We start from the raw sequence: 18,830 nt of genomic DNA on the forward strand, positions 1-18,830 counted from the left end.
CTCTCGTGGCTCCGACTTCTAATGTGGATATGAACCCAACCTTTCTCGGAGTTGAGGAAGGTATGGTGAGGAAAGATGCATTGTTCTTCAATTGTGAGAAGTTCGTCGGTGGTGTGCAAGGACCTTATGTTGCTGTGGTGAAGAAAGATGTCTTTAAGAATTCACCGGTTTATTCTGATGATGTTGAGGTAAGTGTTATAGAACGTCCATATAAAAAATTATCATAATTTAAATAGTAACTCGTATTTAAAAGTTAGTTTAAAAACCTAAATATGCAGTTTTAAATCTATTAATACTTGTGTAAACTTCTGTTAGTGTATCAAAGACTTTCATTTTGTTCTCCAGCTTTGTTTTTGGTGCAGTAATTAACGAAAAACCAACTGTACGATATTCACATTTTATTTCTCTTTGATGCGACCACCAAAGCTTTAGTCACTGTTCTTGTTAAGTATGAGAAGGTTGATATTCGATGTAAGAACTAGTATAGACTGAACGTATCTTTCTAGGTGCTATCCGAGAGGATCGAGGAGTACAGATGTGCGGAGGCGGTGCGTGCTGCTTTGGTGATGCAGCTCAGAGATTCTGTGGGCCTGCAGAATATCTTGGAAAAGCAGGATAATATCACCAGGTAATAACCTTCGAAAGAAGATGGAACTTTAAGAAGAAGAATTGACTTTGAATAAGCATTCAGAATTAAGATTTTGCTCTGATCACTACCGACATCAGTTTCTTTTGAATATGTCGTTTGGTATAATTTATTCTGCTCGAAGGACCATAAATTTAACTCTAGCCAGAAGTAGATAGGTTTTTATATCGCTTCGTTTATATAATATATGTCAAATTGAATAATAATCTCTAATGTACGTAGTTTTTTCTTCACTCATTACTAGGTCAACATGAAGTCTTGCAAATAATTCAGGTCAACAGATTCCTTGGCGCTAGTGTGCTCGGTCCATTTATAATCTGTCATTAAATTTTTTGGCTTTGCGCCGTGCAGTAAATCGAATGAGGGGTTATTATGTCGTTCGTCATACGAGTTATTATTGTTTGACCTCAGAGATTAATATAATTATCTAAATACAGATTAGATCTATCTTAATATGTATGCAAATTCTTCAATCATAAAGACTATAGTAAATCTGTACAAAGAGATTTAAATATAACGCTAGTTATAGAGTGGACATTACGAGCATTTTTTAATCGTAATCGCTCGTATTGGAAGTCAAAAGTACACTTTTCGGCGTGTCATATTAAACTGGTAGTACATTTTTTTGAGCGTACAGTTTATTTCGTAATGTTCTGTCTATTGATATGTTAAATGTCTTTGGTTCTGTATAAATGAGCCTTGTTTAATTAACCAATATACGATGGAAAATCACAGCGTCGGTAAATGCAAATGTTTACACAAACTGATCCCGAACGACGGCCGATTGACGAACATCCAATAAACAGTAATTGATTGCTCTGGCGTTAAATCAATCTAAATTAACATGTTTTTCTCCATATTCGTAATATATTGTACGGTGGAGAAATCACAGTAAGAGATTTTTCACTGATAATTGTGGTATTCGCAATGTTATAAAGTACTAGCTGTCATTTGTGCAAAAGAAACGTAATAAATACCGTATATATGTTCTTCCAAACTATTCTAAATCTGTGCCAATTTTAATCGAGATCTGTTACACCGTTTCAGAGATACGTAACAACAAATATCCATACAATGTTTCGCAATTATTAGCATAGTATGAAATACATTTGTCAAATTTTACTTAATGTTTTATAAAATACAAAAGGGTAACCGCCCACTTGGGGATGTATTTTATTCCATAGCGACTTTACACCCACACGAGATATATTTTACGAAACGCTTGTATGCATATAAAGTATTTTGTAGAAAAGGAAACAGCGTGGGTAGTCTCAAGATGGGGCGATTAGGTCAAGGTTCATAGTCCAATAATGGCAAGCAATTCTTTCATTTCCATAAAAATACTGACATAACTTTACTCAAGGTTAATTCACTAAGGGTAACCCTTAGTTATATTTCTCGTACCCTACTTAACTTAATGTAAGCGTTAAACACATAAAGCATCAATGGCGTTGATAATTTTTTTTAAATCGCAAGTATTCTAAGTTCTATTTCGAGTCATGTTTATAAAATTCTTCGCCAGGGAGAAATTAAAAAGTAATAAATAGCCTATGTTACTCACTGATAGCGTACCTTTTTAATGGTGAAATAATTTTTGAAATCGGCCCAGTAGTTTTTGAATTATTGCAATACATACAAAAATACAAATCTTTACTCTTTACAATATTAGTATAGATTTATGAATTATTTTTTAGTGGAACATACGCAAGAATTTAATCATTGATAAATGTTGAAATAAATATATGCCAGATATTATAAAAATTCGTTAAGGTTTCTTAAATTGCATTATTTATATCTGAAAGATAGCCATATAAATAACGCCTACATATTTGATGAAGGCGAACTTTCAAGTATTAAATATAATGTTCGTTACCTTATATTGATTTTTCCTTCTTACATTGTCCTCATAAATTATTTACTTTAATACAGAGTTCCCCAAACTTTTTTTGTATCTCCTTTAGTAGACTCCTTTCCATGTTTTTCCGTGTTGGATGGACCGCCTACTTACCAGATATTGATTTCCTGTAAATTTCTAACTGCAGTTAAATTTAGTGTTAAAAACTTATATTAAAAACACATGATAATTTATACATTTATTAATAGAATTTAAATTATTACTACTTAAAATAGAATTTTAAGTAAATAAAAGTACGAGTACTATCAGTGTATGTGTTGGGATCCACTATCGCGGACTCCAATTTTCATTTGATAGACCGCCAAATTTTTCTTCGCTGACGTAGACCCCTAGCTGTCGATATAGACAATTTGGGAATCACTGCTTTAATCTAAGAGGTTTTAATTAAATAAATACAGTCAAGAGTTTATTTTCCTCTGTTTACCATAAGATGTTCGTTATTCTTTATGAAAATTGTATAACTTCATATTGTGTTACGTAAAATTGGAGGCTACCCCTGTTCTTCCTGATGACGTCACATTTTATTATCGCCGTGCATTTGAATATTTGCGCTATAAAACTGGAATGTCGCGTCGTTATGTCGAATATATTGTTCACGAAGTTATATGATGCGGGTTATTGGAGAATTTTAATATAATTGTAATTATTTAAAAAGTTATATTATATAATACTTGCTTATTCGCTTTTGATAAAATTTAAAAGTGCCCCTACGTTGCCCTTTATTACCTTCTGAAACTAGCATGATCCTATGGTTTTTTTTAATAAATTTTATCTATTCTGGTTTCGGTATCTCTCTTCATAACAATATTTTACACATAGTTACTTTTCTATGATGCATGATAAAAAAAAAATTTATTCCGTCCCATAATAAAAGTTCTAAAATTACCATAATTGACGACCATTCGACTAAACCATTATAACGCATGAATTCCCATCTTCCTATTTCCTCGCATCAAGGACATTTCCCGGCGACTGCGGGACATTTCTTCGAGGCTAAATCAATTGATATCACCAATTGACTTCCTTTCGTTCGCTTCGATTAAGGCACAGAAAATACATTTTAATTTCTTTGTTCTCGTAAAGACTTACGAGGAAAATTCACGAATTTAAATTTCGAAACGGTAAGACGACTTCGGTTGAAACCGGATATTATAGCATGGAAAGAACCGGTAATATTCTTAATAACCGATAGATTTTGTCACCGATTTTTTATTGTTTACGGTTTTCAAACTGTACTTAAACTTAGTTAAAAACTTTAGTTTTTGTCAACATAACTGCTGTGTTTTAATCGACTCTTATTTAGTCCATCCTAATATTGTAAAGAGGAAAGATTTGTATTTTTGTATGTATTGAAATAACTTAGAAACTACTGGACCGATTTTTAAAAAAAAAATCACCGTTAGAAAGGTAATTTATGTGTGAATAGGCCATTTCTTGAGGGGGTTTATTCTTTTTTTTCACGCGGACGAAGTTGCGAGCAAATGCTAGTTCTTACTAAATATTAAAGCAGATAACAGATCTCAAAATAGATGTCGTTAATACAAGCGGTATAAGCTTTATGTCCATTCCTTGTAATGAACTAACGCACGTAGAAACAACTGCAAATAGAATGGGGTCAGGGGAGCGACGTTCGGACTGCGAACGGGAATTGGGTCATTGTGCAGGGCTGCTCACTGTCACTGCAGCCGGCGCCCACTAGTCGCTACGATCTATCAATAATACTGTATCTAGGGTTGCCAGTTTACGACTTTCGTCCTAATTGTTCAACTGTGTATTAAAGATAGGTCCTTCCTGACAGTTAGCTAGAACATAACTCTGTTAGATATCCTTGTAATTGTTATATTGTGTTTAACTGTTGCGTGCAAAGATTAAAATAATTGGCAGCCCTACATGTATCTTGAAAGTTTAGATGGATGGATGTTAGAGTTAACGTCTGATTTGCAGAACATATCTCGGTGAAATTTGGTATACATTTAGTGCATCTGGAAGAACATATAGGCTACGTACTTTTGTTATTTTTTAAACCAACGCGGACGGATTCGCTTGCGAAAGCTAGTCTAATATAATTATTAAGATTCTAAATACTAATGTATTTTGTTTGGCTTATTATAGAGTACGTGTGTAATTGTGTGTGTTTTTATCAGTCCGTATTAGCTACATTAATTTTGATGTGTGAGGGGTCATTCGATTCGAAGGGATGAATCGCATGTTACAAGGAGAACGTTAGTTATGAGTGTGGAAGGGTACATCGGTACAGGTAGACCTAGAAAGAGATGGATGGATTGTGTAAAAGGTGACATGATCAAAAAGGGAGTGATGACTGAGATGACGTATGATAGAGTTATTTGGAGGACAAAAACCTGTTGCGCCGACCCTACGGGAGTAAGATAAGGAGATGATGATGATGATGATGAGGGGTCATTCGATTGGTTTTCTTCACAGAACTATTATAATCTCAGCTCTAACAACTTAATTTTCATTTAATTACCAAATATTTTAATACAATTAAATCAATTATAATAGTAAATGTAAACTGTTTATGCTGTCAAATGTCTTTCGAGTCTTAACCTCAGAAATACATCTATAAAAGTTTTTAAAACCACCTATAAAGTTTTATTATCCGATATTTGAATCTCGTATATGTGAAATGAGTTTAATGCGACTCTAAATAGGACAATTCGTTAGTGCAGTCGACTGACCAGTCCGGTCCAGTTACGTAACTGAGGAATTAAACTATTAGGTAGTCAATCCAGTAATCCAACAAAGCCTCTTGTCTTGATTTAAAGCGGGTCCACACCTTTGACTTAACTATCGTGTGCGATTGTCGATTGTTTCGCAGCCAATTCAACTGTTTATTTGCATAACTAAAAAACAAGTAGTGCGCACACCTCCGTATAATCTCATAGGAATCAAAGCAAGACAGTTGTGAGATAGTTTGAGTCAAAGTTTGTTATTTGACCTTCGTATAACAGCGGTACTGTTTAGACCTCGCAGCGCATGGGACACTAATTATAATTTATTTGTATGTTTATTTGCGGAAGGAGCCAACATTACTGAAGCCTGAATGCGCAGTTAACAGATGTGATGTTTAGACTATTAAATAGTTGATTAAATAATTCGCAAACCATCTTGAAAACTAGGGAATTAATACACTTAGAGCTTTTACTAGAAGTCACTGTACATTTAGAATGAAGTCTTTCATCCTTAAGTGACGATTAACCAACTCTGAGTGTGGCTATCAGTCTTCTGTTTAACTTAGTTGTAGTAGACAAGTTCTGAAATATATTTGTTTTTGTATTGAGTAAATGATAATGTAGCTTTCTAATAGCAAAACATGTTTTTTAAAATCGGCTCAGTTAATAAGATTCGTTTTTTTATATTATTGGTAATTTGACAATACCAATCTAAACTATTGTTAGTTAAACTGGAACACTAAACTCATATGTCTAGTTTCGTTGCCAAAAACAATTATGTTTCTGGGGATATAATAAATTTTGTGATACGCTTTTAGTCGATTTATGTGGCTTTTATTTCCGTCTAATTGTTTCATCGTTCCAGTTTATTGTTGAAATATGACTGTTATGCAATGATTATGTTTTATATATTAGATATCTTATTATAATGAAAAAGATTAATGTGACGTATGTCCTGAAGTTATTTAGGCTTTAACTTATATATTAATTAATAAAACCTAGACGTGTACAATTAACATCTACACTATAACGATGTATTTTTTCAAATTATGTTAAACAAAATTCTTTTAGCGAAGTTCTTTTTCAATACTTTATCTTCCTGAATTATTTAAGAGCGTGTGTTAGTCTGTTTAGTCTCCATTTGATTCCTATGAATATAAATGGAAGTGTGTACACTACTTGACTTTTAGTTGTGCAACTATAAATAAGAATCTATTCTTAAGAGGAAAGGATGGACAGGAAAAGTGGATTTGACGGTGGAGGAGACAGAGGAAGCGGAAATGTCCTCTTTACGTGCGTCTCCTCCTCCGTCAATTAAGGGTAGGCAATGCATCTGCAATTGCGGATGTTTATGGGCAGCGGTCGCTTTCCATTTCTGTGAATTCAGGTGGCCGCTTGCTCATTTGCCACCTTATATTATAAAAAAAACTAAACAGTTGAATTGACTGCGAAAAGATCGACAATCGCACAGCAGTTGTGCGATAGTTTAGTCAAAGAAGTGATGTCCGTTCTTAGTTATTCTAATAATACGAAATAGTTTCATTTTCATACCATTCAATATCCATAGTTCTGGTATACGGTAAAGAAACCTTGTTAACAATAACAGACATATCCTTCGCATCGTATATTGGGACATAGAGATCCGTTTGCAATCTAATCAGTCGCCACTTAATTCTGACCTATATTCCGGGAAAATTGCATACTGCTACTAACGAAATTCTACGTTGTTCCAGCTTTGTAATTACTGGTGGAACCAAGTCAGCTAAATAGTATGATATCTATTCGTATATATATACTTATACTAATATTATAAAGAGGAAAAATTTGTATTTTTGTACGTATTGAAATAACTCAAAAACTACTGGGCCGATTAAAAAAATTCTTTCACCATTAATAAGCTACGTTATCAGTAGCTTTTTAATTTCACGCAGGCGAAGTCGCGAGCAACAGCCAGTGATAATAGGATGGGTCTAGTAGTATTTTTAAATCCAGGGTATCTATAGTTTTATGAGGCTTGTAAGTGGTATTTCAAAGTAATTTATGTATGTTTTCAGTTTTTTATTGTCTCCTGAAGGGTTTCTACACCCCTTATCCTTCCCAACCAGTGAAGATACTATAATTTTTAAAGTATAGAAGCGTTTACTATAGTTAGTATTTTTTGTGCGTTATTTATCTATTAAAAATCACTGAACATATTATATTTTTTTTGTTTCTCGTTTAGAAGTTCATTTAATCTAAGTGAAGAGGATTGAAAAATCAATCGAAACGTTTTATAAAGTGGATATAGAATTCGCGTTTTATAAATTCATTTTAGAAGTACTGGTTCACAAACTCGTTAAACTCGAGCGATTGGAATTTTATTCAATAACACTATGTTGAGAAGCTTCAGAAAATCACGTTAAAATAAATAAAACCTTACATAGTTATCTGTTTATTCGATACTAAGAAATGTAAGATAAATAACTAGCTTTCGCCCGCGACTCCGTTCGCGTGGAATTAAAAAAAAAAACAAAAGAAAGTTGCCTATATGTTTTTCTAGACTATTCTCTACGTCTACGCCAAATTTCATCGACATCCGTTTAGCCGATTAGGTTACAAACTCTAGCAAACATCGTTCCATCTAAACTTTAGCGTTTATAACAACAACAAAAATAAACCCGTGACCTAAAGGGGTAGGTAAAGATAAGGGATCTCCATTTGATACAGTCCTTGTACAAGATATGATGAATCTGTTGGAAAATAAAGTGAAATAAATTTTACAATTATTGCATGTTATAGTGATACTTTAACATGCATGAAAATCGGTTTTTTTTTGGAGTCTAATGACGATAAAAGAAAACAAGATTAATGTTTGTTTTTCGTAAGTCTAATACGAATGTTGAAAATTAGAAATATTAAAGAGGAAACCGACGATCTATTTCTGTGCGTAACATCGCCCACGATACAGCAAATGCGTCGATCATTTCAAAATAACGCGATGGAAAACTCCGTCTGATATCTAATTATTTTCGTTGAAGAAATGGGTTACATTATCAAGGTGATATTTAAATACAACAAACTCTTTTGTTACTCTTAATAGTATTAATTTGAGTTTCATCCAACATTTTTTTTAAAGAAATGTTAGATTTTTGTTAATTTACTAATATTTCCTTTAACCATTCCAACTAAGGTCTAATCTTGTGCTAGGATATGGTTCACTGCAATAGTCGAATGGTGAGGTTCGAACCCTCGACCGCAAGATCGGTAGTCTGTACCCCAAGTCATTAGACTATTGGCATTATTGACGAACGAGTTTGGCAAATGTTTGATTAGAGTCAGAATTTAAAAGAAATCTACACTACATCTACATGTTGATTTGTTTAGTTTTCTATTAGTGTTCTAGAAAAAAAAAGTAGCACTAAGACGGAAGAACCCTAGCTCCTACAAACGGGCCTAGAGCCTAGTGTAGGAACCAGGCGATCGACCATAATGGTTTTAAAACAAATTTTGTAACTTTATAAATAAAGCTTTAATCTACAGTCTACACTAAGGATCACTATGACCATGTAAGAAATTTGAGTACAAAGTCATTGACATACTATTGTAGATTTTTTTAATACTTAAAATAATTCATAGAAGTAAAACAGGTTACTTAGTAAAAAAATAATGCATGTTATATATTTTTCTTGGTAATCATAAATGTAGGTTGTTAGCAAATCACGCAGAAGCTGTAATTTTCCAATTGCCAGCAATCATTCGGTTAACGTAAGGTTTCATTAGTATGGCAATTTCATGTCAGTTATTTGTCTATAGATATCCATAAAAAGAGTATGTTTATTGCTTCAAAAGTCATTTCAAATAGAATAGAAAAAACAACATTTAATTTTAAACTAAGTAAAGAAACAGCTGGGATTTTCATTACTCTTTGAACAAGCGGCATGCAGCCATCCATCCATCCATTGCCTACCTCTAGTAAATAGTGGAGGGGAAACACAAACCCGAAATGTTTCCCTTATGTGACCTATCCCTCGCAAATTCATCTTCCCATAACATCTACATACGATGATTCAAAACACAGATAAAAACATCCTCATTAATATCTTGTCATAAGGCAAAATTACCAGAGTTTTAAATATTATTCACACGTGATTCAGATGTTTGCGTAATCCACATCTTAAAATAATCCATCAAGTGTGACATAATTAAATTCACACACCGTAACCAATAACAGTGCGTTTTCACCGCCAACAATAATAAATCAAAACATATTTTTATCTGTTCTTTCAATAAGAAGAAATAAGGTGACTGTGTTTTTGTGTTGGCAGTGAAAATCAACGGTAAAGTTTCAAACGGGAAGTGTCTGTGAAAAACATTTTTTTATTACACTAAATTATTCAATCCATGCGTAAAATTCGCTTGATATTTCACAAAACAGAGACTTTAATAACTAGCTTTCGTCCGCGACTCCGTCCGCGTAGAATAACAAAAACAAAAAAGAGTTGTCTATGTTATTCCAGACTATATTCTGCATCTGTGCTAAGGTCCATCTAGATTCGTTTAGCAATTTAAGCTACAAACTCTAACATCCATTCACACCTTTGTATTTTTTATGTTAGTAAGATTAGTAACATACAATAAAATTCTACGATCATAGTTATGACTACTATCAAGTGTCTATTGTTATCCTGTCATAATAAATTATCCACCAGACTGTTTGTCTGTTTGTAATAAAATGAACAGCGATATCATTTGTTATTCGTCATCGCCGAGTCAGGGTTTATCTGTAATCAGGAAGCGTATATTATCTAATTAAATTCATGTTTACATTACCTTAATTAATCTCGAATTACGTCACTAAATATTATTTTTAAATGTTATAATACAAAATCTGTTTAAACTATTATTTCTCGCGAGATGTTTTGTCACAAATGAATATACAATGTACTTTCTTTTTCATATAAGGTAATTGGATTCGTCTTAGTGAAGCAATTGCTATCCATAGACATCCATAATTACATATGCGTTTGTAACCTTTCTTTTGCTGAATATTTATAGAAAAATATGTTTTTGAAAATGTATTGATAGTGAAAACCCGTTTCAACAACTAAAGGTTTTCTAAATGTAATGTTTGCCTTTTTATGTGTACCAAAAACAATAAATATTGGTATATTTGCCTGCGACTCTGTCTGCGTGGAATTAAATGATATCAAAGTAGCCTATGTGTCCTTTCAGACTATCCTCTACATTTATACCAAATTTCATCGAGATCCGTTCAGTAGTTTTTTTTTAATTTATTTATGGACAACTAACAGCTAACTTACAAAACATTATAAAACAAACAAAAACTGAAGGCTTATTACAACTTATCGTAAGGCTTATAGTTTAGGCTACAAACTCTAACAAACATCCATCCATCTAAACCTTCGCATTTATAATATTAGTGAGATTAGTAAGAGATATGTTTGATACATATCTCTTAGAAAAAGTACAGAAAGAAAATCTTAATAGTTTTATTATACTAAATTATAAGTTAAAACTAAAATAAGTAGAACGTGAAATAAATCAATTGCGTTTTCTTCGAAACGTTTATATGCATTCGTTTTTTAGAACGTCGACCCAAAAACGCTTTACAACAAAAGCAAAATGTCCTCATCGTGAAATTAATACAGCTTCGTATTTATTTAACACGGTCATTATTTGATATATAATTTGTTCACGTAAAGAAAAATAAAAGCTTTTAAAAATGTTTACTGAAATTACAAATCAACGAAATTAGTCAAGACGTTTATGTTGTGATTTTTGATTAGCTGTTTCTCGCGACTTCGCCCACATAGAATCAAAAAACGCCTATTACTCACTGATAACGTAGCTTGTTAATTGTGAAAGAATTTCTGAAATCGGTCCAGTAGTTTTTGAGTTATTTCAATACATACAAAAATACAAATCTTTGCAATTTATAATTTTAGGTATAGATTATAAAGAATGCATGTTATGGATATTTCTACTATTCAGTTTAACTACTTTACAATGTTTCTTTTAACTAAACTTAACAATAATATTATAACTAGCTTTCACCCGCGACATCGTGCGCGTGATATTAAAAAAAAACAAAAACTAAAGAGAGTAACCTATGTGTTCTTCCAGACTACCCTTTACATCTATACCGAAATTCATCATATTCCGTACAACAGTTTAGACTACAAACGCTAACAAACATCCATCCATCTAAACTTTCGCATTTATAATATTAGTATGATTACTATGATAGGTTTTGTGCATAATAAAATATTATCTCAGGACATTGAACATATTGCTTGCATGTTAGTCAAAATTGGCAAAAGCGTTGGCAAAGATTTGCTTGGCGCATCTCCATATAAAGATAGAAGCTATCTCGAGTTACAAATCTATTGCGTGGCTTTAAATCATATTTATCATTCAATAGAAATTACTATAATAATATTAAACTGTTTAATTCAAACGTTCGTCTCTTGTTTTATCGTTTAATAAGATAGTGATTGGACTATATGTTTTTATATTACTGGCTTTTGACCGCGACATCCGCGTGGAATTATAAAAAACAAAAGAGTAGCCTATGTGTTCTTCCAGACTATCCTCTACATCTATACCAAATTTCATCGAAATTCGTTTAGCCGTTAAAGCTACAAACTCTAACACATCCATCTATCTAAACTATCCCATTTATATATTAAACTTTGATTATGTATTCATGTTTTTACTATGAGTGTTGACTGCGTAAGGTGGAGGCATTAACAGTGTAATTGTTTGTGCAGATCGGAACACAATGTTGCCAACATGACCATATTAGTATAGATTAATAATGAATATCCGCAACTAAGCTTTAGATGTTATCACGCATCCTGTTTGAAACCTCACGTCGTTGCAGGAAGTGTCTAATTGTGTACCTTCCATACTACTTGTCAAGTCTTGGATAACGTTACTGAATATATTTATAGTCTGTCTTTTGTTTGAAATAAGTTATTGTAAGTTTGAAGATATTTTTTACGAGCATAGACTTTTTTGTATCAGGGGAAATCCTTGAAAGATACCCTGCCTTTATTGCCTACTGCTTTGTTTGTCGGAATCTCGTTGAAGGTGTAACTACTGTTATTTCAAGTAGTTCTTAGGTTATAAATATTGTAACGTAAAATAAAGTAAATAAAAATCTTTAGTGATTAAAAAAACTGAGAGTTTTATATAGGAATATTGAATTATACTATCATACTTTATCTTGACCTGTTTACCATCGTACGCCAGCGCCCGACTGTCTGTCTTTTGTGCAAGTTAGCGCAATCGATACAGAACAAACAAGATGTTTGTTTGATTTAAAATTGTTTATACAATACCAAGACAGCTCTATTGAACTATACTACTCATACAATGTCTTTGGCTTTTGAATTCTTGAAAACCAATAATATCAAATAGGGTTGGCGACAGACAGGCGGCTGGCCGCAAAAATAGTGCGGTATCTAAAAGTAGGTGTTTGGTGACATAAACCTGTTGCGTCGACCCTTCGGGAGTAGGATAAGGAGAAAGATGATGATGATGAACTCTTGAAAGTAATTACGGATATAATTGAACCCTTAGTTAAACTTAATAATTTTAAAATTTAAAGGCGAGATCTTTATCAGTTTCTTACGTAATAATTATAAATGAGAAAGTTTGGATGGATGGTCAAAAAGAATACATAGGCTAAATTTTAATTCCACGAGCACAGATTCGCGGGCGAAAGGTGTTTATATGCAAATTACTGTAACTAAACGAAGTACATAATTTGAAAGTATTAAAAGCGGAAGAGGAAATTATTACTATTATTAATATCTAACATAATAGATTTAATTAAGGACAGGATGAATAAACTTTCATTTGATAACTGCTAAAAATATTCCACGAATTTGAATAAATCTATTTATAAATAAAAGCCTTGAAAATGATCAAAACATTTTAATCTGCATATAAATCGCAGTCTGACCAAAATGAAAATGGAATCCCATTATAATAAATTATTCATAGTATTTTATTTGATTAATCAAAATACAGATGTACGAACATTAAAAAGATTTTTTTGACCGACTTCCCAAAAGAAGGAGGTACTCAATTCGTCTGTATGTTTTTTATGTGTGTTACGGCATAACACCGCCGCTAGTGGAACGATTTTGATAATTCTTTTTTATCAGAAAGATAGTGCTTGCAGGTGGGTCCCATTTTTGGAGTCAAAGACTACGACGTAGTTAAATAGTTTAGCTTAAAATCGCGCGACGTTTGGGGTCTTTTTTGCTTTCTTTGCTTATTAATAATTTGATTTGTATTTCAAGTGTATAAGTTATTTTAGTAGACAATAACAAATATACTATTTACCTTTCTACACTAGATTATCTACTAAACAATCTTACATTCGTCAAATGGCCATCTAATATTATAAATGTTATTGTTTCGTATAATAAATTTATGACCGTGTTTTCGTGATGGTGGACAATAAAATATCGTTCATGCGACATTGAGGTGCGTTAGGAAATTACGTAAGCGTTAGTTATTAAATAGTAAACAAAGTAACCTATTAAAAAAAAATGAAACCTCCGTTAACGTTACTTTGACAAAGAATTTCCTACTCGTAAACCCTGGAAAAGTATTCATTTAACAGCAAATACTGTACTTAATATTTAAAAAATATCTATTATCAAGAAGCTATCGATTGTAACTCTACAAATTTTTAATGATTCTTCTTCTTGAGCGAATTTTTAACAATAATTTTTAACAATTCTCAATCACTAACATATATATTTCTTTCCAGACAAGTTCTATCACACATAAAGAACATACCAGAACTAATACTGTTGGGCACAGAATCTCCAACAGTGAAGAGGCTACCAATATTCTCTCTAATGGTGAAACACCCGCGTGGAACATTTCTTCATCATAACTTTGTGTGTGCGATATTAAACGATGTCTTTGGTATCCAAGCTAGAGGAGGATTGACCAGTAATCTGAACTACGGCGCTGATGTACTGGGTATTGATGATCAGCTTTTAAAAGAATATGAGAAGTTATTGGATGTGGAGGCGTAAGTAAAATCCCTACAGCTCTTTATGTACTCACTTTTGAACAAACTTCGCACAACTGTTGTGCGATTGTCGATTGTTTCGCAGCAAATTCAACTGTTTCTTTGCACAACTAAAAACGAGTAGTGTGATATAAGCTCATAAGAATCAAAGAGTGACCAAACAGTTGTGCGATAGTTTAGTCAAAGGTGTCCGTGCTCTAAATGAGAGGATTGAATCATTGTCTATTTGGCTGTATACTCGTGTTTTAATTATTTACTACTAAAATAAAAAAAGTATTTGGCCCCGACATTTCGTAACTTTAATTTATGATCACTAACATATCGAAATAAAATTAATTATTATACTGCAATCAAATTTAACGAGAAATCAGTACAAGAGTTTTATAATTACTTGCGATTGAAAAATAAAAATAAAACATATTCATATCGATACCAAGTTAACCGGTTCTTGTTTCGTTTTTTATTAATTTACAAAATGTACTTCCTTAATCACTACATAAGAAATTTGTATCACAAATTACTTCTTAAAAAGGTTTACAACCTTTGTTAATTTAAATACCGATTGGATAAAAAAAAAACAATCTAAACCTAGTCTCAGAATTATAGACGAAATTTACAAAATTAAACACATCTTAACTATATTGAAGGTAAATGCTGGTGTAAAGTCAAAATCGAACAATATTTTAAGTACCACTATAAAGCACTTCATATACGAACTGAATTACGTAATTAAACGCGTTGTAAAACATATGAGTCCCACTTGTGCTATTGCCAGCATTTGAAGGTCGCTTATTAACGCTTAGTTTTTAACCAAAAGTTTACATAATTATCACGAGTAATTAGAAGTAATAACTTAATACTTTTAATGTAATTCTTATTAAATGACTTGGTGCAGAATGTGCCAACAAACTTATTATTTCTCATGTCTATAAGCGCGATCACACCTTTGACTATATCGCACAACTGTCTAGTCGCACTTTGATTCATATGAACTTATGGAGATGCGGACACTACTATTTAGTCGTGCTACAGTTGAATTGGCTGCAAAACAATTGACAATCGCACAACAGTTTTATGATAGTTTAGTCAAAGTTGTGCGTCCGTTCTTATAATATCACAATATCTTAAACTATGTTTAAAGTTTGAAAATCAATTTAAATTCTTTCATTGCAGTCAAAAAGAAGTAGCAAGAGTTCGCAAATTAAGTGATGCTAAAGCTCCTGATGTACCAATCCATAATGAACATCTAAGACCAGGGTTCTGCAGAGTATCACTACCCTACTTCATGTCAGACACAGAACTAGCATTTGTGCTAGAAGCTCTCAAAATGGTTGCCACAGAAGGATGGAAGATTCTACCCCAGTACGTGGTTAATACAGAAACAGGGCAATGGAGGCACCACACATGCTCTGTACTTCGAGACAGAAAATCCTTGTACTCTTTAAGGTACAATGATGGACAGATGACAGCTCATGAGAGAAGAGTCTCCGGTAAATATACCAATTTCTATGTCACATTCTAATTTAGCTACATCGTCTTGATATTCTTAAGCTTATCCTATTCCAGGTCCGGGAATATTTCCACAAACATACACCGAATGTCTACAGACAGCAAGAAATCTCTTCAACAGAGCGAGAAAACTGGCAATGAAATGCTCAACTATAGAACCTGAAGTCAGTTTTAATCCACGAATTGATTACTTACGTTGGTTTATGTTGCCTAAAGAAGCACACGATCTTCTTCTTGGTCGTTCTGCTAATGTTAAACACATAGTGCCATTCGATCCATCAGGTTACACGGGAGCAAGGAAGAGTTTAAATTTTTCCCGATCTTCTGTCACTTCCTCACCTATTTTCGGAGCATCTTCAAGACATTTCAGTCTGTCAGCTATAGATGACTGTCAAATATTCAGATTGAAACAAAAACAGAAATTCTACTCCCGAGAATCGAGTTTGAAGGAGACGACAAAGGAACAAGCCGTCACGGTAGCAAATCCCGTAAAATTCGCTTTAGGCGAATCCGTATCACCTTTACGAATCGTTCCACAATCAGCTAAACCTATGTTGGGAAGATCTAGATGCTACAGTTTAGGATCAGATAGCCCACCAGTACAATTGAGTGCGGAGACTAAAATGAATCTAGGCTTAAAAGAAACGAGCCCGAGCAGCGAACAGAAAACTAACGGGTTTTGTAACTGCGGTAGTCAAACAGACCTTCAGTCCTTAGATGACCCAATGATCTCACCTGGAAAAGCATATCCCTACAGTGCACAAAGTAGCACGTCGATATCTGACTGCAGTCAGACCGGTAGAATATCTCCTACTACGTCAATAACCTCCCACACATCCGAAGACATCCAGGCATACGTTAAAGAAATGACAAGAGAACTTGCAACGGAAATTAAATCAGAAATAAGGGGTGTTATCTCCAAAGTTGACGATATACTTGAAAATTCTGACTCACTCGATCAGTCGAATGTAAGCCTTAACTCAACGTCAAGTCAGAGCGAGAAGAATTCAGTATCTGTGATAGACGTTGCAGAATACCTCATGGGAATGTCAAGAGAAATGGCATCGGAGGTTAAACATGAGATTCGTGAGATGGTCAACCAAGTTGATGAGATGATTTCCCCTGAATACAGCTCGTGCACACGTCGAAGTTCTCCACCACAAACTGGTAGAAGAAGGATAGGATCAGGTCCTGAGCTGGGTTTGGATTTGAATAAATCCACCCAATGTTTAAGGAAGTGTACCACCAGTCCTGTTTTACCATGTCACGTGGATGAAGACGAAAGTTTTGTTAATTCGCCTAATTTACAATCACCTAAATCTGCTCAAGGTACACCTTCACATGAAGCTACTGGACCTAATAATATATCGTTTAACTCCAGTGAGACTTCGACTCCTGATACGATAATTCAAGTGGTGACTACGTCACAGAATTCTCCAGTCCTTCCTAAATCGTCTAGTTCTAATAAACTATCAGATGACGAGGTTTGCGCGGACGTCGCTTGCAGACATTGCTGCAGCAAGAAGATCTGCTGCCAGAATCCATCCGTCAGCTCACAGGATAGTGGCATCAACATGACCTTCACAGAAAGCGATGCTTATTTGGAATTTGGTAAGTCAACAATTAATAACTCGAATTAACTTTCCAAATTTGAATCTTGTGTTTTTTTCTGAGCTTGATGAATAGTAGTTTTACTTTTTTCGTTGTTATGAATAAGAAAAAAGTAAGTCTTCGCTAATTAATGCACACTCCTGTTTTTAAATTTTATTTAAAAATCGAATTTATCACATATACTTCACATGAAAAAATATTGTAATGCCTTTCATTTAAAACATTGTGCAATTTACAACAATAAATAATTCCAAGATGAACTTCTAACCTTATTATATTGCTCATATGTCAAATTGCATTAATAAAAGTGTTGTTACAATGATTTGGTGCACGAAGAGTATCACAATGGCGCCTACACTTCTAGTTACATCTCGCTTGTAGCCAGATTTAGCCGAGTTTTATTGTTGTTGTAAACTTCATGATTATATGTGCTCGTTAGAGTTAAACAAACATTACGGTCTGTTACAATTATATCTTAATAGATCTATGCGGATATTACATAAGTTCCTTCAATTAGAAATAATATTGTTATTTTTAACCTACCCACAATCTGAGGTATAACCGTGGCACGCCAGTATTGAATTGAAAAGAATACAAACAAAAATGCTTAATAGCCGGTTTCCCAGCTAAGTTTAATTCGTTAGTGTTTTTGGTTCGATAACCTTGTAAAATATGTTTCCGTACTACATAACTTGAGTTTTACTCCTTTGTTAGTCAATGTATCTCAACGTAACACTAATGAATCACTAGTTTATGATAAAATAAATGGTAACTTCAGAAACCCAGCTTAAATGAAGTATCTTTTATTTTCTATTCCAGTAAAATGGCGGACATCATCAGATCCTACGACAAATAAATTAAAGAAGTTGCAAGGAAGATTAAGAATATGCAAGCACGAGAAGAGCGAAGTGCCGGATATTATAGAAGGAGTTCCCGTGTGCTCCAACAATAGCAGAGCTGATAAGAGTGATTCAGCATCTGGTAGAGTCGCCTTCCAGATATCTGATGATGCTGAGACACAGAATGTGTGAGTATACTCATTCATTCGTTCTATATTTCGTTCATTCAATCTATACTAATAAATCTATATTTGTATTTTTGTATGTATTGATGTATTTCAAAAACTACTGGGCCGATTTCAAAAATTCATACACTATTAAAAAAGCTACATTATCAGTGAGTAATTTCTCGCGGACGAAGTCGCGAGCAACAGTTAGTACTTTATGACGTTCTGTGTAAAGTCAAAATTGGTAAAATTTCGAGTAAAAAGCGGTATGTTATTGAATGTTCCAGAACGTCATCGGATTGGAAGCGATCAAGCAGATGTTCTAATGCATCTTCTAGCTGTTCAGAGCGCAGTTCCAGGTCCAGTGGCTACGGAACTGACCAGCACAGGAC

The 18,830-nt window shown here is 33.5% G+C and overlaps 1 protein-coding gene across 1 annotated transcript in view; it reads left to right on the top strand.

Annotated features, from left to right (window-relative positions):
• The window catches only part of LOC106111068, a 71,133-nt gene that overhangs the window by 46,369 nt on the left and 5,934 nt on the right, over nt 1–18,830 (top strand). Inside the window, exons 5-11 of the mRNA XM_013293040.1 lie at nt 6–188; nt 507–628; nt 14,043–14,312; nt 15,486–15,802; nt 15,879–17,432; nt 18,252–18,459; nt 18,726–18,828. Coding sequence (XP_013148494.1) covers nt 6–188; nt 507–628; nt 14,043–14,312; nt 15,486–15,802; nt 15,879–17,432; nt 18,252–18,459; nt 18,726–18,828 — 2,757 coding nt within the window. The remainder of the gene's footprint in view (nt 1–5; nt 189–506; nt 629–14,042; nt 14,313–15,485; nt 15,803–15,878; nt 17,433–18,251; nt 18,460–18,725; nt 18,829–18,830) is intronic.

Source organism: Papilio polytes, unplaced genomic scaffold (genome assembly GCF_000836215.1).
Source record: "Papilio polytes unplaced genomic scaffold, Ppol_1.0 DF824382.1, whole genome shotgun sequence".
In the NCBI taxonomy this organism is placed as follows: domain Eukaryota; kingdom Metazoa; phylum Arthropoda; class Insecta; order Lepidoptera; family Papilionidae; genus Papilio; species Papilio polytes.